This window comes from Ailuropoda melanoleuca, chromosome 8 (assembly GCF_002007445.2).
Source record: "Ailuropoda melanoleuca isolate Jingjing chromosome 8, ASM200744v2, whole genome shotgun sequence".
Classification (NCBI taxonomy): domain Eukaryota; kingdom Metazoa; phylum Chordata; class Mammalia; order Carnivora; family Ursidae; genus Ailuropoda; species Ailuropoda melanoleuca.
In genome coordinates, this window is record NC_048225.1 from 16,476,346 (window position 1) to 16,501,244 (window position 24,899).

The 24,899-nt window shown below is 49.6% G+C and overlaps 1 protein-coding gene across 1 annotated transcript in view; it reads left to right on the plus strand.

Annotated features, from left to right (window-relative positions):
- The window catches only part of GRIK4 (glutamate ionotropic receptor kainate type subunit 4), a 367,864-nt gene that overhangs the window by 305,364 nt on the left and 37,601 nt on the right, over positions 1–24,899 (plus strand). Inside the window, exon 14 of the mRNA XM_002914075.4 lies at positions 16,741–16,854. Coding sequence (XP_002914121.2) covers positions 16,741–16,854 — 114 coding nt within the window. The remainder of the gene's footprint in view (positions 1–16,740; positions 16,855–24,899) is intronic.

Here is a 24,899-nt window from a genome sequence, read left to right on the forward strand (position 1 = left end):
GATGTAAAGTTTGATGCTTCATTAGTTGCGTATAACACCCAGTGCACCATGCAATACGTGCCCTCCTTACTACCCATCACCAGTCTATCCCATTCCCCCACCCCCTCCCCTCTGAAGTCTTCAGTTTGTTTCTCATAGTCCATAGTCTCTCATGTTTCATTCCCCCTTCTGATTACCCCCCTTTTCTTTATCCCTTTCTTCCCCTACCGATCATCCTAGTTCTTATGTTCCATAGATGAGAGAAATCATATGATAATTGTCTTTCTCTGCTTGACTTATTTCACTTAGCATTATCTCCTCCAGTGCCGTCCATGTTGCAGCAAATGTTGAGAATTCGTTCTTTCTGATAGCTGAGTAATATTCCATTGTATATATGGACCACATCTTCTTAATCCAGTCATCTGTTGAAGGGCGTCTCGGCTGCTTCCACGATTTAGCTATTGTGGACAATGCTGCTATGAACATTGGGGTGCATATGGCCCTTCTCTTCACTACGTCTGTATCTTTGGGGTAGATACCCAGTAATGCAATGGCTGGATCATAGGGTACAATTTTTAACTTTTTAAGGGACCTCCAAACTGTTTTCCAGAGGCTGTACCAACTTGCATTCCCACCAACAATGTAGGAGGGATCCCCTTTCTCCACATCCTCTCCAACAATTGTTTATGGCTATACCACCCTGAACGCGCCCGATCTCATCTCATTGATTCTTTAAAGAACCTTACCAGGTAAAGTTTTATTACCCCCGGTTTGTAGATCAGCAAACAGACTCTGAGGCTGACTCGTCCAAGGTCACATGGCTGTGAAGTGGCAGAATCAGGCTCCAGGCTCAGATGGGTCCACGTTGTGTTCTTTTATTCCTGTGCAGAGCTGCCCCGGGCACACGCCAGGCTTGGCTTACCCAGCGGCACCTCAGTCGTCAGCTCCTGCGCCGTGGCTCCCTGCGCTGCCCCAGCAGCAGGCCCTGCTCATCTCTTGTCTTCCTGTGAGTAAATAGGCCTGCTTCAGAGACTCCAAATGTGACAGCTCCCGCTGTCCTCTGGCCATCCCTCACTCACAGAAATGAATTTGCACCAGAAGGTCTTGTGGTGTTCAGCGTGCTCGTTGCCGTGGCTTGGCCTCCCTGTCTCACAGTTCCTGGCCGGCGTCATAATATGCTTTGAGGGGCTTATTCGCAGACTATTTTTCTTGCCATCCTAGAGCTTGTCAGGAGCAACTGACACCCTGCCATTTGTCAACATGAGAACCAGGCCTGTCTTGATCGTGCCAATGGCAGCGTTGGCGCGATGGAAGCAGCCGCGAGCCCTGTTTTGCTCCACCCTTTCCAGAACCCGTGGAATTATTTCTCCTCTTCTGCAGCCCTCAGATACGCTCCCTTGCTTGGTGACAAACTCCTGCTCCAGCTGTGTCTACATTTGCAATTTAGGCAGCAAAACAAAGGCCTCCATCTTTTACAATGGCAGCATGGGGTCCAGTCAGTGAATTTGGACTGCTCAGAAAGACACTGTTGACTCTTGCCAAATGGATCCTTTACCCAAATCCAGGAGACTCCCGGCGCAGACCTGCCACGTCCCGGGTGACAGTGGAAAGGGGGACTGGGGCCCTAGCTGGCAGCCGGGGAGTGGCGAACAGTGGGGCACAGGTGGGAGGTCTAAACAGAGGAGATGGGGTCAGGAGGTCCAGCAAATGTGTCCGTTGGTGTCATCCTGGCCGGAAGTGAAGAGGAGTCAGTTGGAGCACATCAGGTGGAAGGGTTCAGCCTTCCGAAACCCCCACCAGGCAGGATGGTGCGGCCCAAAGCAGAGGCCAGGTCCTAGGGGCTTCAAAGGGAGTAGGCAGAGGACGGAAGCTGGATGCTAGAATCAGCAACAGCATTAACAATGGCAGTGAGCATTTCCGGAGCACTGAGCTTTGACTCTGCATCAGGCTTTGTACCTTAGCTCATTTAATCCTCACAACCCTGTGAAATAGAAGCCGTTACCCTTCCTACTTTGCTCATGAGAAAACAAGTTCAGAGAGGCTAAGTGAGTTGCCCCAGGTCACACAGCTATCACAGGGCAGGCTTACACCCAGGGCCGTCTGTCATAAAACAGGACGAGAGCATCGCTGTTGAATCTGTGACAGACTGGTCTCCCTCTCCTCTGGGTTTCAAGACCCACCTTGAGTGGGGGCTGCCCAGTGCTGGAGGGTGATGGCAGCTCCCAGCAGGGAGGCCAGGCTTCCCCAGGGCTTGGCCTGGTGTTCAGTTGACAAAGAGTTGGCCCCTCCCGAAGTTTCGTAGTCTGTTCAGTTGTTTGGACCAGATGAGGGATCTAGACTTTTCTGCATCCAGATGCAAATGCAAATCTAAAGCATCCAGCTGTTCCTTTCTGTCCTTCTTGAATTAGAAGTCAGCCAGATGTCTACACAGAGATGCACAGTAGACGTGCCGTGCCTGAGCTTACCTGTCCTGGGTGTGAAATTCCCAGGCTGTGGCACATTTAATGCAGCCACGGTAGCCCCTTGTGTATCTTCTGGGCTTTTCTATCCCAAAGAGTCATCAAGGTGCTCTGTGTCAGGCGTGAAGGTAGCCATTCTTTCTTCTGCTTGGGCAAATTAGTTAACTCTTTAAAACACATTTAGATTTAAATATACATATAGAAAAGTACATAAATTTTAAGTGTCAGCTTGACAAATTGTCTCAAAAGGGATACCTTGTGAGATCACTATCCAGATCAAGAAATAACACCATTACTAGCACCCCGAAGGCCCCTTGGCCCTGCCAACATGCCTCCTCTTTCTCTCTACACCCCCCTCCTGTCCAAAGGTAGCCATTATCCCCGATTTTTTTCTTTTTTTTATTTAAATTGAATTAGCCACCGATAGTACATCATTAGTTTCAGATGTAGTGTTCAATAATTTATCATTTGCATATAATACCCAGTGCTCATCACATCACGTACCCTCCTTAATGCCCATCACCCAGTTACCCCATCCCCCCCACCTCCCCTAGCCCTGATTTAATACCACATAACGCTGCTGAGCCTTATTCCCCAGGCTCCAAATTGACTACTGCTGACCTGGCAGGTATTTTGTAGCCAAGACTACAGGGATCCCTGAGAAAATGCCCTGCTGCCCTTTGCAAGGGTTTTGACTTGTGCATACACTGACAAGAGTTGAGAAGAAGGCTGGGTGCTATCCACAGCCTGGATCTGGTTGGTCAGATCATTGCTTACCCTCCCGGGTGCCACAGAGTAGCTCAGGGGCCAGTGTGAGGCAGGGCTGGGACCTCCCTCCTTGTCCAGCAGGACCGTGAGGGGTGAGCAGAGCCATGGAGGGAACTTGTTGGCTTGGAGCAGAGAGGGAGCAGAGGGGAAGCCCCTGGAAGTTCAGCAATGCTTCCAACAACTGGTGGTAGTTGTTTTCATCCCACAAAAACCATCCTAATAACAGAGCTGGTGAGTGACACCGGTTTTCATTACAAGGCTGACAGATGGGAAGGGAAATGAAAGCAAGACAGCCCCGTGGGCTAGTGATACTGTCACATTCCTCCAGTTGCGGAAGCCACTTGCCTGAGCCTGTGTGAGCGTGCTCCCGCAGTGTAGACCTGGAACCTCGAGGCCCTGGGTCGATATAGAGCTGGTGTGGTCAGTGCAAGCCCTCTGCTGATGAAGTCAGGGCTTCAGGTTTGATCCACATGTGGGCCAGTGAACTGTGCTCCGTGGCGGGGCCCCACATGGCATCCCAGCACTCACCCGGCTCCTTTGGCAGCCAGCAGGAGTGGGAGACGGGCTCAAGTGTGCAGACTTGCCAGTGGCAATTCCGTGCCTCTTAACGCCTGGCCTGCTGGTGATTTCATTATCACACGGACTGGTGGGATTTCTCGATTCAGGGGAAAAGGGGTGTTTGTATTAGAGATGAGCGTGTCATCCTGCACATTTCAGTAGGATTCTATTTTCTTTATTTGACATGTAATTGTTGGTGGGTCTTTAGAACATCGGGTGTGGTGGTGAGGAATGGTTGTGATGCAGTGCAAGCAAGAGGGCTCGGGCATCTTGGGGCTTCAGGGCGCATGTGTAACCTGCCTGGACCCGACTCTCAGTGCTATTCCTTCTCCGTCACATCCCAACCACACAAACAGCACATCACGTACATAATACACATCAGTTTTCCAATCACAGGGCTTCTTTGCGTTCTCTCAAAACCTATGCTGATGTTTTTGAAACAGAATTTTTTTTAAATAGAATTGAAGTTGATCCTTTAACGTGAAACCAACAAATAAAATATTAGCTTATGCTTCTGTAACATCTGCTGTTCTGGGCAGTGTTCTAAGTGCTTTTCATATAGTAATTCATTCGGTCTTCGCAACACACCTATGAAGTCTGTGTTATTCCTGTCCCCATTTTCCAGATGAGGAGACTGAGGTAGAGAGAGGTTAGGTAACTTGCCTAAGGTGCTGTGGCTGGTGGGTGGCAAGGTCAGCCCTGGAGTGTGCACTCTTAGTCAAAACACGACTACAAAATTATCCCCCAGCTCAGAGTCAAGGTAAGAAAATACATGAACGGGACTTCTACTTTCTTTGATTCACCTATTCATTCATCAGAGGTTTATTGGGCGCCCACCACGTACCAGGCACTGTTCTAGGCTCTGGGATACATGTGGGTATAAGGAAGGACAGGCTCCCACCTCCTGGAACTTGCATTCTAGATAATAAACAGCTAAATGAATAAATAGATAAAGAAGACAATTTTGTATCAGAATTTTTGCTGTGAAGAAGATAACACAGGATAACGAGACAGAGTGTGTCAGGGAGAGGGGTCCCTTAGACGGGCGCTCGGGGAAAGCCGTTCTGAGATCTGAGTAGTGGGAAGAAGCCAGGCTAGCCAAGGCCAAGGCCAGGGCAGAGCACTGCAGCCAGAAGAAGGAGATGTGAAGACGCAGATGAACTTGCAGTGTCGGAGGAGGACAACGAAGGCCAAGCATGGCCGGCGCATGGCGAGTGGGCAGCAGAGCGCAGCGGGCCAAGGCCAAGAATGACACTTGGCCTTTTAACAACATGGGCTTGCACTGCGTGGGTCCGCTCATACACTGATCTTTTTCTGTAAATACAGTCCAGTAGTGTAATACAGAACAATGTATTTTCTCTTCCTTATGATTTTCTTTTCTTTTATTTAAATTCAATTAATTAATATGTAGTGTATTATTAGTTTCAGAGGTAGAATTCAGTGATTCATCAGTTGCATGTAAGACCCAGTGCTCATTACATCACATGCCCTCCTTAATGCCCATGACCCAGTGACCCCATCCCTCCACCCCCCTCCCCTCCAGCAACCCTCAGCTTGTTTCCTATGGTTAAGAGTCTCTTATAGTTTGTCTCCCTCTCTGATTTCAACTTTTTTAATTTTTCCCTTCCTTCCTCTATGCTTTTCGGTTTTGTTTCTTATCCTTATGATTTTCTAATAAGTAACATTTTCTTTTCTCTAGCTGACTTTATTGTAAGAATACAGTAGAGAATACAGAGAGCATACAAAATTAGTGTGAATTGACTGTATGTTACCCACAAGGCTTCCGGTCCACAGTAGGCTAGCAGCCGTTAAGTGTTGGGGGAGGCAGATGTTACACATAGATTTTCGACTGTGTGGGAGGGTCAGTGCCCTACCCCTGTGCTGTCCCGGGGTCAGCCTGTCCTGTTCGTCAACTGGGAAGTCTTTACAGGCTCTTTTCCTGGGACCGTGCACCCCCAAGGGTCTGAGGGTAGAGTTAAGAGAGTACATAAACTTAGAAGGGACAAATGGACATCTGTTTTTTTTTTCTAAATTTAAACTGAAATGTGTGATTTCCTTCCATTATGGCTGTGGCCAAAAAACCGTCGTGGTATCTTCACCACACCTGCACCATTGTCACTGGTGATGTCAACATATTAGTGTTGCCCTTAGACCGACCTCTAGCTCTTCTGTGTCCCTGGAGCACAAAAATGGAAACATATTTTGACCACTGTATTTCTATGTCATACAGTTACACAATATAGCAAATGGAATACACATTTGTAAACGTTATTATTTGACGCGGGTTCACAGACCACACCAGAGTGTGGAAAGGGTCCACGGGCATAAAAAAGATTAAGAAGTCAATACAGAATAGAACAGCATAATCTGGTTTAGTTTCTCAAAGGCCTCCTCTGGCTACAGTCAGAAGAGGGGATCATAAGAGGCAGGACCACACCTGAACTCCAGTTACATAGGTTATTACTTCTAATCCTCACAGCAACCATTAAAGCCATTATTTGGCCCATTCGAGAGAGGAGGAGACTGAAGCCCAGACTTGAGGTAATTTGCTCAGCTGGCGAACGGCAGCACTGGGATTTTAAACATACATCTCTCCGACCCCGAAGGACAAGACTGTCCATGGCCTGTGAACAGGAGACTGTGACAAGAGGTCAAAGGTGAACAACAATTGCTTGGAAACCCGTGCCACACCACCTCGCCTGTGGATGAATGGCCAACCCCTTCTTACTTTAAGCCTGGTTCTTTCCTGCAATCTGCCCACAAAGGCTAATAACGCAGCCCTGAGCCGAGCCAACTAAATATTTCATGGGAATTTTAATTTAACTCTAAAGAAATTCATCCAACCCTGAGAGTAGACTGTCACTTCGAGAAATAGCACCAGGGAGCACTTGGACCTACGAACGACATGGCCGGTTCTCTGGGAAGGCTGACGCTCCACTGGACCTCTGCTCCCCGAGCGTTACTGTGGACGGACTCAGCCCAGGGAGCACGCATAAATCCTGCAAATGTGGGCTTAGACGGGTTTGTGAAAGCCGCGATCACAGCCTCCCTCTGAACAGGGAGCAGGCCTTCTTTGGGGCCTGGGTACTGGCTGGGTTGGGGTGCGTATGCGCGTGTACGTGTCTGTGTGCGTGTATGTGTGTGTGCGCATGTACGTGTCTGTACGTGTCTGTGCGTGTGCGCGTGTACGTGTCTGTGTGTGTACATGTCTGTGTGTGTGTGTACGTGTCTCTGTGCGCGTGTACGTGTCTGTGTGCTCATATGTGTCTCTGTGTGTGTGCACATACGTGTCTGTGTGTGTGTGCGTGTACGTGTCTGTGTGTGTGTGTGTGCGTGTATGTGTCTGTGCGCGTACGTGTCTGTGTGCGTGTGCGTGTCTGTGTGTGTGCGTGTATGTGTCTTGTATGTGCACATACGTGTCTGTGTGTGTGCGTGTATGTGTCTGTGTGCGTGTGCGTATGTGTGTGTGCGTTATGTGTCTGTGCGTGTACGTGTCTGTGTGCGTGTCTCTGTGTGCGTGTACGTGTCTGTGTGCTCGTATGTGTCTCTGTGTGCGCATACGTGTCTGTGCGTGTGCGCGTGTACGTGTCTGTGTGCGTGTCTGTGTGTGTGTGCGTGTATTTGTGTGTGCGTGTACGTGTCTGTGTGTGTGTGTGTGCGTGTATGTGTCTGTGCGCGTACGTGTCTGTGTGCGTGTGCGTGTCTGTGTGTGTGCGTGTATGTGTCTGTGTGCGTGTGCGTATGTGTGTGTGCGTTATGTGTCTGTGCGTGTACGTGTCTGTGTGCGTGTCTCTGTGTGCGTGTACGTGTCTGTGTGCTCGTATGTGTCTCTGTGTGCGCATACGTGTCTGTGCGTGTGCGCGTGTACGTGTCTGTGTGCGTGTCTGTGTGTGTGTGCGTGTATTTGTGTGTGCGTGTACGTGTCTGTGTGTGTGTGTGTGTCTGTGTGTGTGTGTGAGTGTGTGTGCGCGTACATGTCTGTGTGTGCGCGTACGTGTCTGTGTGTGCGTGTCTGTGTGTGTGCGCGTACGTGTCTGTGTGCGTGTGCGCGTACGTGTCTGTGTGTGTGCGCGTACGTGTCTGTGTGTGCGCGTACGTGTGTGTGCGTACGTGTCTGTGTGTGTGTGTACGTGTCTGTGCGCGTACGTGTGTGTGCGTGTATGTGTGCGCGCGTACGTGTCTGCGTGTGTACGTGTCCCTGTGTGTGTGCGCGTGTACGTGTCTGTGTGTGTGTGCGTGTCTGTGTGTGTGTGTGAGTGTGTGTGCGCGTACATGTCTGTGTGTGCGCGTACGTGTCTGTGTGTGCGTGTCTGTGTGTGTGCGCGTACGTGTCTGTGTGCGTGTGCGCGTACGTGTCTGTGTGTGTGCGCGTACGTGTCTGTGTGTGCGCGTACGTGTGTGTGCGTACGTGTCTGTGTGTGTACGTGTCTGTGCGCGTACGTGTGTGTGCGTGTATGTGTGCGCGCGTACGTGTCTGCGTGTGTACGTGTCCCTGTGTGTGTGCGCGTGTACGTGTCTGTGTGTGTGTGCGTGTACGTGTCTGTGTGTGTGCGTGTACGTGTCTGTGTGCATGTGTGCACGTGTGCGTGTGAGACAGGTAACTAACTGCGTGCTATTCTCTATTCCCTCATCCTCTTTCCAAATCCTGGCCTGAAAGAAGGGAGGAGTGGTGGGGCTGGCATCCAACGTCCCCAGTGAATGAGGACATTTTTGCAGGTGCCATGTGAGCCCCGGGAGCAAGTGTATCCTTGGCCCCAGCGCACAGAGGGAGGAGTGGGAAGTCAGCCTGCCTCCCGCGGCAGAAGAGCAGATGTGCGCCCTTCTCGGGCTTGTTATTAGGAAGGCCTAAATGATGACTTTTGCTGAAGCTCGAGCCAGGAGTGGGAGTGAGCCTCCCTGTCTCCTTCAGATCCCGCTGCCGCTCTGCCTGGTGACCTCAGTGAGTCATGGCAGGTTCCCTGGGCATCTCGCTAGGCGGGGGCGGAGGGGGGAGGGAGAAAGGCACCCAGCAGGTGAATCGATCCAAAGACAGGAAGTAAGCAGATAATCTAATTTGAAATGGGCTGAGCTGCAGATGTTAACGTGCTCCGCTGGGCAGCAGGAAAGGACTGAGGGCCGGCAGGAGTCGAAGGAGCTCCATGGAGCCAGTCCTGCCTCTTTTCTCTGGCCGCTGGGCCCAGCGTGGGCCTGTCCCCACCATCCCTGTGCTTTCCCCGGGGGAGAATTAGAGCACCAGGCCAGTTCCTCTCCTGCGTGGGGCTCCAGGGCGCTAGGCCTGGGAGGGCGTCGGGGGGAAGGGAACCCCCTGGCAGGGATGCGGGGCACTGAGTCTTCTTGAGGCTGGAGGAGGAGGATTGTATCTGACCACGTCTGGATCATGACCTGAATCTGGTTCTACCACTCTGACTTGCTGATAAAATCCCCCCTGCGTACAGGCGCGTGCCAGACATCAGCCTCATTCTGCGGTCAGCAAGATGGCCCTCGAGAGTAGGCCACGTTTGGTGGGTTGTTCTCCTGTGTCCCATGCTGTTGGCGTGCTGGTTGTTCATTTCGGGACTTTTTGGGTGCCCACTTTGGGAAATTCTCTGTGAACGGTGCAGCCATCAAAAGCAAAAAACATAATCCGGACACTATGTGTGGGTCTGAAGCCAGCTTTCTCCGTGTGCTAGCTGTGTGTGCTTGAGCAAGTTACTAACCTCTCTGGGCCTCAGCTTCCTTGTAAGGGCCGGTGGCACCGTTGAAATGCTACATACTCTAAGTATTTTAAAGACCTTGTCCCTGCTTCTTATAATCTGATGGGGAGCTAAGCTAGGCCCCTAAATGTGCACAACAACAGTTGTAACAGGAAGGGTAACATTCACGGAGAGTTATTCTGTGCTGGGCCTCAGCTTTGCGTGGCTTTGTGTGGCTTTGCGTGGCTTGCTCATTTGAGTCCCATAGAGACTCCATGAAGGTGGGCACTGTTGTCACTCCCCCTTTATGGAAGAAGAAACTGAGGCACAGAGAAGGTAAGGCCAGAGCTGTCACCCAGCGAGTAAGTAGAGCTTGAGTAGGAGCCCTGGGCCCCTGTTCTAATCCCAGGCGATACATGGCATATGCCCCTGGAGGGGTTTAAGCAGTGTCTTCTTGCCTTTGATGATCGAGCAGAGGAAGGGCTTATTCCTGGGAAGGTGGTAGACGTTTTTGCAGAGGAGGTAAACTGTGAATGGACCTTGAAGACTCAATGGTGTTGCGGGTTGGACATTCTAGGTGGAGGACGCAGCGTCATCGGAACCATTGCTGTAGGGAAGCACAGGGGGTGTCTGGAGTCAGCTGCAGGGGGCCCCAGGGGATGCTGGGAAGTGAGGCTGAAGTCACAGGAGTTCACGAGGGCTGACAGGGGGAGTGAGGATCATGGATAATTGTTTAAGAAGGGGGACAGGTGTAGTTGTCATGGTGTAAATGTTTATTTAGAAAAATGAGGATGGTCCTTTCTTGCCTCTCTTTAATCTTTTTTTCTTCAATAGAGCCAATTGAATTGGTTGCAGGTTCAGGATACAGTCTCTGAAACCAAACTGTCCAGATTTGAATCTGTTTCTGCCACTTATTTGCTGTGCAACCTTGGGCAAGTTCCTTAACCTCTCTGAGCCTCACGTTCCTGCTCTGTAAAATAGGTAATGATAGTAACTTACCTCACAGGGGTCTTGTGAATGCTAAGTGAGATAACAGGCATAAAGTGCTCAGTCCAGTTCCGGACACAGGAAGGGCTATAGGCGTTAGCCACATTAGTGTTACAAATCTTACCTTGTAGGCCATCTATGCTTAAAATACTTAGGGCCATCCGTTTGCTCTTCAGTGTGTTGCCTCTTCCACCTGCCTCTCCAGCCTTATCTTATAGCATGCTCCCCAGCCCTATGTCCTCCAGCCACTCTGGCTTTCTTCCAGCCCCTGGAATGTACCAAGCTTCCTCCTGCCTCAGGGCCTTGGCACGTGCTGTCCCTTCCACTAGCAGTGCTCACCCCAGGTCTTTTCACAGGTAACTCCTGTTCAAGCAACTGCATCTCATCTTGGGAAAGCCCCCACAGACCTCCCAGACTCTGTCAACCCTCTGTTCTACCTTCTCATGGTGCCTTCTATGACCCCTTTATAAAATCTGTTACAGTCGTAATTTTACAAACATTTTCTCTGACAGTCTGCTGACTGTCTACCCCCTCACCGGACTGTAAGCCCTCTGCTGTCAGGGGCCAGGCCTGTATCTCAGCGCCTTGCCCACTGCCTGGGGCAGGGTGGAGAGTTAGTAAAGAGGGGTGAGGGAATGCCGAGCATCGCTGAGGAGGAGTGGGCACTGATTTCTGCACTCTCCCTGCCTGCCCTGAGAGCCAACACTCAAGTGCGGGGAACCCAGGACACAGCACTTACCAGGGGCTCGATGATCTCAGTGGCCCCACATCATCCTCAGCCAGAGCCTAATGTGCATCATCCCTCCCTGGCAAGCCAGGCTCGGTGGACTTGGAGCTCCTTCCTATCCGGGTGTTTACGCATCCTGCCAGCTCCTGTTCTCTCAGCCTGAGGCTGGCCTTGCTTGGAATTCCGTAAGCCTTCTCAATATACGGGCCATCTCCAGAGACAATTACCTTGGAATGAAGGTTTCCAGGAATGCTCAGTACAACTTATTCTGTGTAGCATTTTCTCATTCCATCTGTAGCCTCCCAGAGCTTTCCAGAGTTAAGTAACACAATTACAGAGTTAAATAAATGACAGCAAAGAATACGAAGCACTATGGGGCCTGAGCGACAGGTGAAATAAAGTGTGTGCAGATGGGACTTGCACAGGGGCAGGAAGCTGCTGGCCCAGGGGAACAGCCAGCTTCCCCAGGGGCAGGAGGCTGGGGATGTGGGGGGTGGGGGATGGGGGAGCTGTAAAAAAAAGCCAGAGAGAAAAGATCTGGAAGCTGATCACAGATAGCACAGTGGATCCGAGAAGTCAAAGGAAGCTGGGGAGATCATTTAATCTCCTGTCCCCAGAGGAGAATCACAGAACAAGGAAGAGACTGTGGGAAATGACTGGGTTTGGTCTCCAAGCTGGTGTCAGTTTTTTCCTTGAGTTTTCTAAGCGATGGGACAGGATGAGGCCTAAGAGGGCCCTTATGTGAATCTTCGGAGACAGGCAGTCACACCAGTGTTAACACAGCTCTGTGCCTGTCCCTGGGTCACCTGGGAAAGAGCACCAGGGGCCCCTACCTGGAGCTAGAACAGGCCTGGCTGTCCGCCCCATTGCTACTACTCAGCACGTGTTAGGATACTGTCTCCAGAGCCCTTGTTGAGATTAGCCTCCTCACGGCACACATGCACTGGGTACTTACTTTGAACCTGGCTCCAAGCTCGGCGCGTAGAAACATCGTCTCGTTCAGTTCCTCAGCAATTCTAGGAGGTAGGTCCTATTATTATCCCCACTTCATATATGAGCAAACTGAGGCTCAGGGAGGTTAAGGGGCTTGCCTAAAGTCACACAGCACGTACGTGCAGGCTAACAGAGACCAGACAGGCCCGTCCCACCCTGGGGGCTGAGCCTCAGCCCCCCATTCTGCTGTCTCCACAGCTCCTCCCAGCCCGGGCAGAGCTCTGCATGGTGTCCAGGTTAGAAGCCTCTTTCACATCCATCATCTCTCTTGACTGTCCCAGGAGGACAATGGGAAGGCATTGCTCACACCATCTAGCCCAGTAAAATGAGTCCCAGAGAGGCTGAGCTGCTCTGGGCATGTGTTCTTCCGCCCTGTCCCATCCTGTCTTTAGCTTTGCTCTGTGGAAGGGGGAAGAGGGAGAGGCTGCCAGGCAGGGGAGAGGCTGGGTGCCAGGCAGGGGGGGAGGCTGGTCTGAGGCCACTGGAGGTCTGCCCGTGCTTCTGGGGCCCTGCTGAGGGATGGGAGAGCATTTTGACCAAAAGGGGGCAGCAAGTCTGTAAAAGAGGAGGAGGACACAGAGGAGAGCTTTGTTCCCTTCAGAGCGTCGGGGAGCCCGTGCTGCCACATACTCCCTCCTGGTGGTAGCGGGGTTCTCGGGGAGGCACCGGGTGGGAGCAGCAGGCTCGGGCGGATGCAGACTGGAGCCCTGCTGTGAATTTGCTGCCTTCTTCCCAGCCAGGCCCCAGCTCCCAGGAGAAGCGCGGCAGCCACGCTGAGCCTCCAGGCTTTGATAGCAATGGTGGCAGTTGCATGACCCCTATTAAACTCCATGAGGCAAAGGATAGTCTGTTTGGAAGTCACCTCCAGGCTGACTCCAGCCTGCCCTCCCCTTGTAAATTCCGCAAACATCCAGGAGATGAAAGAGGGGCATCTCTCAGAGGCAGAGCATGAAGCTCTTCAAAGAACACTTTCAATCGAAAATGGGGAGGAGAGAGGTCTTTCTCTCGGAGGGAATGTATTTATATGCCCCTGTGCGTGCATGCGCGTGCACACACATGCACACGCACGTACACACACACACACACACACACACACACACACCCCAAGACCAGGAACACCAGGATGCATACAGAACTTTCTGCCAGTTATTTCTCTTTTACCAGTCCTCCTTTCCTTCCTCTGGCTCTAGGGGTTCCCAACCTTTCTGCTTTCCCAGCCTGTGGAGTTACACTCCCAGACCTGCTGTCCAGATGGTGGTGTACCTTCCTAACTTTTCTGGATTTCTTTCCCTCAAATAAAATGTCCCTGCCTGGGGTCCCTGTCAGCTGCTGTTCTTTGCTGACTACTCTAAGCGTTTCTTCCTCAGAGCTCGTTCTCCTCACTTGCTCCAGAGCATTCGATTCTGCTGACCACCGTCATCTTCCCGAGCAAAGTAGGGGCCAGCGAAAGTAAGCTCTACCTGTTCGAGCCAAGTGAAATGAAAGCATGGGGTTTGGGAGCTGGAGAGGAGAGTTTAGACGGCATTTGGTCGCACCCTTTTCATTTTACAGGGGATGAAACTTCGGCCCAGAAAATGGAATAACTGGCCCACGGTCACAGTGAGTTTGCAGCCTGGCTGCAACAAGAGGCCGGTCTTCTCATGTCCTGTCTGCTGCTCTTTCCACCGGAGAGCGCAGCCCTCCTGCCCCAAGTGGCCAGAGATGCAGAAGGGCTGGGACGGACTGGCAGCCTGCCCAGCCCTCCCTCCTTCCCCTACACCGACAGTTGCTAACATTCTACACCCCCAGCCCCCTTTGCTTGTTAGTTTGGTTTCATGGCATAGTATCTCCCCATCTAAGACTGCTTTATAGCATAATGTCTTTTTAACTAAGGTGAAGTAAAATGAATGCACGTCCTTTGGAATAACCCGATCCTGAGAGATTGTTGCTGATACTTCGGGGTACATTGAAGCCAAGGTAGATAATTACTATTCGATACTGAGTTGATTAAATAGGGAAAAAAAAAAAAAACCACGAAACCTCCATGGTGTCTTTCAGCTTGCCACTGCTTTTTTCCACCCCACCCCTCCTTTCCTGCCTCCCTGCCCCCAGCTTACTCTTGACAGGGGACAAAGGGAAGAGGGATTGGCTGGTGGCAATGAATCAGCAGTGTCTGCGTGAGGCAGTTCTGTTTGGCCCAGTTTGGGAAGTGTCTCTCTGTGCGTAGACAGAGATGCCCTGTCCGAGCTGGGGCACACTCTCCCTGGGTATGTGCTCATTCTGCATGCACCCAGGAAATGGCCCTCCTGGGACGCTGTCCGTTTCCAGCATTCTCTCCATATGGAATGGTTTTTACCAAAACATCATTGTTGGCCAAATTTATAAACTTGTGAACAGATTTCCAAATTCCAATCCAAAGTTTGCCCTTTTTGGGGGGAAAGATGTGGGTAAGGAAAAGAACCTTGAGGATAGAGTTGTTGAGTTCAGTTAATCTGGGGTGGGGGATATGGGTTTTTAAATAGCCAGAGAAAGGACTGGAAGCTGTGTTTACCTTTGCCCATTTCATCCATTTTGGTTTTCCTCCTCTTTTCTTCAATTCCTTCAATCCAACCCAGTTGACTCTCGTCTCCTCCTCCCAAGGTTTGTGCAGGGCTTGGCTGCTGATTGGCTGGGAACCCACACACCTGGGATGGGCACTGCACCTGCTGGGTCTTTGTGCCGGGTTGATGTCTGTTGCTCTATGCCTGCGCTCTCGAGCGAGCAGAACCACAGTCAGTACCACCTTCACAGAGGGGCTGAGGCTCTGAAAGGCCCAAACAGCCCTCCAAAGAGTCCCCCAAATGAAAGCATTAACCGTCTTCTAATCAAACTTCATTTTTTTAATCTCAAGGGTTGATTCACTTGATAGTAGTAATCAGCGCTCTCTTGGAGAAATCCAGAAAGAGCACAATGAGGCATTCACATTTTTCGTTTTTTATTAAAAATCTCTTACATCTGCACCCTAGTTTCGTTTCTTTGAGCCTGGCCTCCCTTTATAAGGCCCTGAGTTCGTTAACCTGTGCCGGACCACGCAGCTGCTCTGGCAGACGGAACATGAATCGGGAGCGGAGGCTCAAGGTTGAAACGCGGGAGAGACTGACCTTTGCCAATAGATTTATCCTCCTTGTACACAAATTGCAAATTCCCTTGTGTGCAGAATGAGGGCCAGAGTGTCTATCTCCCTATTTTCTTAGCAGTGATTTAGGAAGAATTGTGCGCGTGCGTGCATTCATTTCGAGCTGCCTGGCCTGTTTGCTGATTGTGACTCTTCACTTTTCCTCCTTTCTCTCTTCCTCTCTTCCATCAGCTGCTTCACCAGAATTAGAAGAAGGAGTTGAGCTGAGATGGAAACCAGTGGAGGCCAGTCTGAGAGACACGCCTAGGTTATAAAACATGGTTCTTCAATATTAGTGGAAGTCAGAATCCCCTGGGCAGCTTGTTACCAATACAGATGCTCGTGTCCTGCCCACAGTCTGATCCAGGGTCTGGGATGAGACTCAGGAATTCGCATTTTAATCAGCCCCACAGGTGATTCTGGTGCAGGTGGTCAGAGACGAGATGTTGAGAACCCGTGTTAGAGAATTGCTGGGCAGCGTCCTAGCACTGTCTTCCCCTCACATCCTTGATTTAAGGGTGAGGTCAAGGACATCTAAAGATGTGAAGTGACTGGACTAGGTTAGGGAGTTGGTGAGGGACCAGAATGACACGACGGTTCTGGGCTTTTCCCCTTTGCACTGTGCATAGGGGAGCAGACCAATAGGAAGTGAGTTTGCTTTGCCAGGGGATGGGTTCAAATTAGGAACGAGGAAGAACTGTCTGGCAAAGAGGAGTATTGAGGAAGCTGATAGCATCTCCTTCCCAGAAGGCTTTAACTCAGACTCTTATCAGATATGGGCACCTGTGGTATCATGTGGAGGCCGAGAGCGAGGAAGGAAATGTCTTCAGAACAAATTCTGGTGAACTTTTGCATGGAGAGCCAGAGAACCTTCTTTCACTTCTTTGGCACCTGAATTGTAACCTTGGCAGCAACTAAGTGTCCAGGGTTCCGGGAGGCCCAAGGTCCAAGCCTGCCTCTGACAAGGACAAGCTCTGTGCCGTGGGGCCACCTGCTCAGTTCCTTGGTGGTGTTAGCTCGTATCTTACTTTCACGGTTGCATCCGTTTTCTCTTTCACTGTAACCCCCCACCTAGGCTCCTGTACAACCTCGCAGCTCCGTCATGTTCTGTGCACTGAGCAAATTAAAAAGTTGCATTTAAAAACTACTTACTGTGGAGAATCCAGGAGCCTGTGTGCCGGTTTTCCCTCCACTTGGGTGTTTTGAGACTGTCTCTGGACGGTCCTCACTGTTTATACTTACTGATGTGTTTAGAGGTGTCTGCCCGCAAATGAGCCTGAGTTCAGCTTCAGCCCCCGTGTCCTTTCGTGAATGATGTTCCGGCCAGAGATGGATCAGAACGCCCCACGCAGAGAAGCTGGACCAGAGTGACATCTCCCCAGTAGGGACAACTTCTGGCCACAAGTCCCTGTCCCCACATCTCACCTGGCCACCCCACTGACAGGCTCTCTCTGTCCCTTCCAGAAAGCAGACCTGGCCGTGGCAGGCCTCACCATTACTGCCGAGCGGGAGAAGGTGATTGATTTCTCCAAGCCATTCATGACTCTGGGAATTAGCATTCTTTACCGAGTTCATATGGTAAGAGACTTATTTTATAAGCATTTATGTCATTAAAGTTATTTGCATGCAAACACTGAGTTATATGGTAATAATGAATGACTCACAGAAATATTTAGATTTCAAGACTTAAATGCAAATGAGCTGGGCTATTTTTTCCCGCATCAGCTGCGCGGACTTGCAAACAGGAAGAATGGAAAAGTCACACTTGTGGGCTTTCCAGTAAAAATTGCTTCTGCCTCACTGAGTAGGGGCTGGCCAAGAGCGATCGCTCAACCCTGGGTCATACGGTGTCGCTGAGCGGCCCCGTTGATCACTCTGCTTCCTCCTACGGGCAGGGTCCCCAGTCCAGATAACTCACCCCAGCATTTCAGGGACTTTGCTGATTCCCAGGTACATATCCGTTCACTCCAAGCATTGTGTCTGGTGAGGGAATGCAGACCACTTCGTCCCCATACTGGTGAATAAATAATGTCACTTGTATCTGGCCTGTCCCCTTTTCTGCATCCTTCAAAAAAAAAAAGTGAGAGAGAAAGACTTCTCCGGTCAGGTTGCCTAGAGTGAGTAGAGCGAGTGTCTAAATGAGTTCATGAAGGCACACCAATGGGTGTGAGGACAGACCTGACGGAGGTCACTGGCCGGTGGGGAGAGTGTCAGGAGAGTCATGCTGGCTGAGCCTCGTCCACAGAGTGGATAATAGTTAGTTGCCAGCACATAGTTGCCTGAACCAGAAGAGCCTTCTTCTCATCCTTTTATCGAACCTGGCTCTAAGTGCACAGCTATTATATGGATTTCCCCAGCGCTCAAGGCATTCTCAGTGTCCAAGGTCACGCTAACATAGATTCCAGGGTGTTACCTGGCACCACAAGGCTGCCCAACAGGGAAGGAAGCAAGCGCTCATCCCACGCACCTGCTGAAGAAGGGACCCTCTACGTTCTGACCCCTTCCCAGGCCCCAAATCCCAGCCCTAGAGAAAGGGGATTGTCTGTATTCACAATCCCAGCCTGGGCTCACATAGGCGGGAGCCACTAGGACATCAGGAACTGCAGCCCATTTCTGTAAGACGGCAGGTCCCCTTGTCACTGAGCCCGTTCGAGCAGCTCAAGGGGAGCCCTGTCCTGTGCTGGACCTCTGCATCCATCATGATCACTGCTTGGCTTAGAAAAGGAGGTCACATCATCTAGAGGAAGAGGCAGCATCGAAATCCCAAGCTCCCCAGGCTAAGACAGAAAGCAGTGTGAGGATTTGGTCATGGTAGACACTGTCATCGAGGTGTCTGTCTTGTGAATTAAGGGCAATAGTGATTCCTCCTCCTCTTTTCCACAATGATGAAGACTCCCGTTCATCGAGCCCCTCCTATGTGCCAGATGCTCTTTCGGGCACCTGTGAGGATGTGGACTATTGTTATGGGTTGAATTGTGTCCCCTCAAAAGACATGTTGAAGTCCTAAGCTCCAGGACCTATGAATGTGACCTTATTTGGAAATAGGGTCTTTGCAGATGTAACCAAGTTACAATGAGGTCATGCTGGATTCAGGCGGGCCCTAATCCAAGAAGGGGTGTCTTCATAAAAAGAGGGAAATGTGGGGCGCCTGGGTGGTGCAGTCGTTAAGCGTCTGCCTTTGGCTCAGGGCGTGTTTCCAGTGTTCTGGGATAGAGCCCCACATCAGGCTCCTCTGCTGGAAACCTGCTTCTTACTCTCCCACTCCCCCTGCTTGTGCTCCCTCTCTCGCTGGCTGTCTCTCTCTGTCAAATAAATAAATAAAATCTTAAAAAAAAATAAAANAAAAAAAGAGGGAAATGTGGACACCGGGGAGAAAACCACGTAAATTTGGAGAGATTGGAATGATGTCTCTACAAGCCAAGAAACACCAAGGATTGCCAGAAACCACCAGAAGCTAGAAATGACAAGGAAGGATCCTCCCTTAAAGCCTTCAGAGGGGGCATGGCCCTGCTGACACCTCGATCTTGAACTCCTCACCTCCAAACTATGGGACAACACATTTCTGTTGTTTTGAGCCACCCAGTTAGCGGTCCTCTGTTATAGCAGCCCCAGGACACCAGTACGCTTGTGTTGTTCATATAAGTAAGTGAAAGAGCAGATTTCACACCCAGGAATGGTGTGCCTCGAGCATGTGCTCTCTCTGGGCCACCAGGCTGCCCCCCTCATTCATGTGATCTTTGAGTAACTTGTCCTGGAAAGCGTTCTTGTGCACCTTTTCTCATGTGGTCCTTAGGACTGTTCTTTAAGAAGAGTGAAGGTATTCAAATTCCAACTTGACGATAATAAGCTAAAGTCACCCTTGGAACTGACACAGGGCTGGGTCTGGAAGCCAGGTATCCTAACTCTCGGGACAAGTGTTCTTGTCATCCTTACACTTGTCCGTACTCCCTAGGCGATCTTCCAGCTAGCACCGTGCCTTGAGCCCGCCTCACCCCTCCCCTGCAACTGAGCCCCAAGACAGCATCCTGAAGAAGTGGGGACATAGGACCTTTCTCCAAACCATATTGCAATGGCCGGGTTGTACAACTAGGCTCTGGCCTTGATTTCTTGATTAATGCCAAGGATCCTAGAGCCCCACTCACAACCCGTTGGACCATGAGGAACCATGTGGGTGAAGACACCTGATCCCTAGTGTTTCTACTCAGTGCCTGGGAACATCCACTGCTAGGCTACCCTCGCCACCTGGGGCACCACTACCCGGAATATCAACTCCAGCCAGAACCAAACCCCCGTTCGCCAGTCCTCTGGACATCCTTAATTGGATTGTTGGCCAAATGTTAACCTACCACCACAAACCTATGACTGTATTAGTTCTTGGGATATAAAGTTTTATGTGTCAGCTTGCCTAAGCTATGGTGCCCAAAGGTTTGGTCAATCACTAGCCTAGATATTCTGTGACAGTATTCTGTAGATGTGATTAACAGCTATGATCAGTTGACTTTAAGTAAAGGAGGTTACCCTTGATAACGTTGGTGGGCCTCATCCAATCAGTTGAAGGCCTTCAGCACAAAAACAGGTTTTCTAGAGCCGAAGGAATTATGCCTCAAGACTATCACTTAGAAATCCTTCCCGAGGATCCAGCCAGATCTATAGATTTTGGCCTTAACTACTCCCACAATGGTGTGAGCCAATTCCTTAAAGTAAATCTCTTTACACACACACACACACACACACACACCCACCCACCCACCCACCCACCCATATATATCCTACTGGTTCTGTCTCTCAGGAGAACCCTAAGTGATATGGTTCCCCTGTCTGGTCAGGATTCCTCCACTCTTCCAGCCTAAACACTGAGACACTGGTATGCCAGCCACATGGCTGCTCAGATCTGATTTATAACAGGGGGCCAAGCTGAGTAAAAATTGAGTGCTGGCGTGAACAACTTACGCTAAGCAGAACTGACAGTGTATGCGTGTATTCAACAAATATTTATTGAGGGCATTCTGTGTGTGAGGCAGTGTGCTTAGAAAGTACCAAAAGTCAGCTGGAGAGAACAATCCTGAATCAATGAAACTGGGGGAGACCTGGGGAGAAAAGGTCTGAGATGAACTTTGCTGTATCTGAAACATCTGAACTCTGAGTTGGCAGAGACAGCTAATGCCCCAGGATAGCCCAGTGGAGCTCACCACGAAAGCCTCGATCTAAAATTACGTAGGGAAGCTGTCTCTCATATAATGTTATGTTAACAAAATTAAAGTCAAATACTGGCTGTGTATTATTTTATGAATTTTTTTGCAGTTGATAGTGTTTATTATCTTGTGAATTTTTCTCAAGTCGACAGTGATTATATTGTGAATATTTCTCAAGTTGAGAGTTGAAATCTGGGTGTTTATTATTTTGTGGATTTTTCTCAATTTGATAGTTTCTCAAGATGATTAATTGCATTTATAATCTATAAAGACCTAGAATCTCTATCTTAATTCCATATCTGAGGTCACCTGAGTCATGAATAATTATTACCAAAAGGTGAGCACCTGGTGATGATGAAACCTGTGTGCAAAGGTTAAAATAATTAACCCAAAGTTTAGATGCCTCGTTAGAAAATATTGCAAAATGCTCCAAAATAGTAAGGGGTGGCAGATACGTATCTGAAGTCTAGAGACAGAAATTATGTGTGAATTTCCGTCATCTAAGATTACCTAGGGTTAGTTTTTCATGACCGTGGGATCACCAGCAGTTGATGCTATGGTATTTTCCTTCTTCTCCCTGTTGGGGTATAATCTTTGTTTCTGCCCAGGCATCGCTAGGACCAAAATCAGAAGAACGTTTCACTCTTTGGACCACCTACTTCCTGCCACTCAGAGTCTGGCTGAGAATTCTGGCTTCGGCCTTTGTTACTGTTGATCCCTCCCACTTTCTAGAACGATCTCCATTCCTGGGGTCCAGGTCACTGTTTCTTCCTGCTCTTCCTCCTACTGCTCTGATGGTTGCCCCTCCAGCATTTCTGTTGACTCCCTCTCTCTACCTGCTCTGTGACTGTCCCTGGTGCATTTCCCTTCTCTCTCTGACAGCTCTCTGCCTGGCTGATGTCACCCACTGCCACATCTCTAAGTCTGACCCTGGCCGAAGGGTATTTCTAACACACGACTAGACATCACCTGACTGTCTCCCAGGCACCTCAAATACAGTGTCACAAACCATATTCAGTAGAATTCTTCCTCGTCTTCCCCTGCCCCACCTCACATCCTGGCATCTCCACCCAGTTACCTGAGCTGTCCTTCACTTCTCTTACCCCATACGTTCGGTCGGTCAGCTCACCTCCTAGAGAGTTCTCAACCATGCTGTCCACCCCACTGAATCCCCCTTGGTTCCAGACACTCCTTATCTCTGACCTGAACCACTGCCGTTCTGGTGGGCTGTATTCTAACTTGAGGTCAGGGTGTTTCACATCCAGTACTGTATCCCCATCAGAGGGTCACAGTCATTGCCAGCATTCACTAAGAAGCAGTAGAGAGAAAGTTCTGGAGCCAGATCTGCCATGTACTGACTGCATGTCCCCTGTGTCTCAGTTTTCTCATCTGTGACAATGGGTTGTCATGTGGATTTAATGAGGATACGTAAGTGCATAAGTAACACACTTACAACAGTGCCTGACCCATGCACCATAAAGCGTTCGCTTTTGTATTTTATAAATGTACGTGACTGGCTGAGGGTTGTAGTTTTTTAGTTTACTGCTACTTTTTTCTACGAAGGGAATCCTATCAGCCTCCTACTTAAGATCGTTCACTGGCTGCCCATCACTTACAAGACCAAGTCCATGCTTCTGAGCGTGGAGAATAAAGCCCATCTTTCCTGTTCCACTTGCAGCTTCTGCTACAGGCATCTTCACCCCATAGCACACTGCTTCACCGTCACACCGGCCTCTTCCTAGCTGGGTTCGTGCCCGTCTTCTTGCCTCTCGGCCATGGAAGCGGCTCCTCCCTAGCCTTCGATACCCAGCTCAAATGACACTTGCTCTTCAATGTGACTCCCCTGGATGGAGCTGATGGCTTCTTTCCCGGAGCAGCTGCCCCTGCCCTCATCTCCAGCACAGCATGTATATGCTGCTTTGAACTATTTTTTTATCTCTTTCTCCCTAAGTGGGTCCTAGTGGGAGATACATTGAGGAGAAGGTACCCTCTTGTCAGGCCGGAAGCTTTTATGATACGGTCGTTGGTGTGGAAACGTGATCACCCTAACCAGGCTGTACTGGCTTCGTAATTATGGAAAGAAGAAAGGCAGGAGGGAAGGCTGAGGGAGGTTCTCTGTGGTCCTGTGGGCAGTGAGCACCACTTTCCTTCGTGGCTCCTGATTGAGCAGCACGGAGCCCCAGGAGCCTGGCTTCTGTCAGGAGGCCTCCTTGCCCAAGCAGCAGGATGAGTGACCTAAATAGATTTCTTACTTTCTTTCTGGACTTGACCCCAGTGGTCTGGAGGACGAGAGGAGTTGGGAGGCAGATGTTTCAGGCAGCCCAGGTACATTTTCTGCTCCAGACCAGCACAGCTCCCATCAGGACTCACTGCTCCCCTCCCACCAATGCCTGCATATCCCACACACAGCCTAGCACCCACCTGAGAAAGCACCAGAATCCCTGGCCAGGGCTAGATGAGCTTCCAGACCATACATACAGGATCCAGCCTTTAGAGTCTGGGTACTGATTAGTTCTGAGCACTCCTGGTATCCCAAGGGTGGGAGTGAAATAACAGGACATCTGAAGTTCAAGACTCTCTTGATTTCCTTGGCACATGAGCTCGTTCATTCTTACTGAGAAGCTCTGTATATATTGGAGCAGTAGAAACCCAGGGGCATCTGTACTCTGGGGTTTTATGATACTGATGCATGCTGTGAGCACTCCAATATCTGTGTGAATGGAGGGGAGAAGAGCACAGGAAAACGAAAACATTCATATTGAAGATTACAGTATATCGTGTCGTTTTGCTCTCTTTTTTCCTACGGCAGCAATTTGCCTAATGATGTTTTGCTCCGATTAATATTAAAGTAAGTTTGTATTCCTCAGACGCACACTGACTGTTGTAGGAAGGCATCATCTGAGTGTGCCAGACGCCAACGTGAGATTTGACACTTGGCACATATAGCCCCCAAATGGGTAATTACATTTAAAAAGTTCAGAGTTGACATATTCACGGAGGTTGGGTATACGTCCAGGATACTTGTGTGTTGACTAACATCTGTCCGGCGTCTCTTAATTTATGAAGCACTTTTGCATAGAATCTCTGCTTTAATCAGCAACCCCCCGAGGCAGGTAGTGTGGTTCCCTTTTTCCATGGAAGGATGCTAAGGCCAGCAGCGGCTAGCGGTGCCATGGAAAGAAGAGAGAGCACAATGGTGGAGAGAGCATCGAACCCAACTTTCTGGTCCCCAGGTCCATATGTTTCCAGCTACCCATCTTCATGGTATAGTTAGGTACATTTCTCCATGTCAGGGCCACATGTCAGGGGAACGTTCTAGATCCTTTCTAATCTGAGGATCCTATCTATCCTACACTATCCTATCCTGTATAGTGTCCCCAACCAGCCAGAGCACCTAAGATCCCCTCAAAAATGTGACTTTGCTATTTTCCCCCTATAATGTCCTACTCCATCTTTGATTAACAAATGGGAAAGTTTTATACTCTGTTCTTTTTCTCTTCTTAACTATTAGCTAGAGTCTTCTCTGTCAAGAAAAGTAAAAAAAAAAAAAAAAAAAAGCAGACAGTGATTAAAAAGTGAGAGAGATATAAATGCCAGCAATAAATTAATGCCCAGCATTTTTGCTGGATATATTACCCGTTTTTTCAAGAAGGTCTGTTTCATTTCAGAAAGGCTGTCTGGAAAAATGGAGAACAATGCTAAGTAAACCAGTGAATCATTTCTAATACTGCTTAATACTCTGCTATAAGGAAACAGAAAATGCGGAGTTCTGTTCCTTCAGGCTAAGTAACATGATAGCCCATAACGTGGAAATATGGTTTCCTGGGTGTATCATCTTTTTAATATCGGTTATTTATTGAGCGCTCCTATCTCAAGAAGCTCCAGGTGGTTTATCAACATTAGTAATTCTCACATTCCCCTTTCATGTTGATGGCTGGGTCCCACTTTCTGAAAGAAGACAATGGCACCCAGAGAAGTTGAGTGGCCTGCCTGGAATCACTCAGCAAGTCCAAGTCAATGCCAGGATTAGAATTTAGATCTCCTCATACTGGATTTCCAACCAGCAGAGTGAAAATAGATATGCTAGCGTGTGGGTTACATAGGCAACAAACTCATGTGGGTGTTTTATGTGAGGAGGAATTAATTGCTTGCTTCTTTTTCCCTCCTGGCTTCGGAGGTGGGAAGTGCATGCTAAGCCCGACTATTGTCAAGACAGTCCATTGCAGACGCTCTGAGGAAAGCTACCCATGGGTTCCCGGGAAGGGACAGGAGGAAGTCATCTTCTTCTGCCTCTTCCAGGAGACATGGACACTGTCTTCATTTATCTCTCCAGCCCTAAAGAGTATTTCATTGACTGTCGACCACTGCTGGGAGTTGAAGAAGACTTCTGAATATGTTGCCATTTAGTTGTAAAGACCACGTGGAGGACAG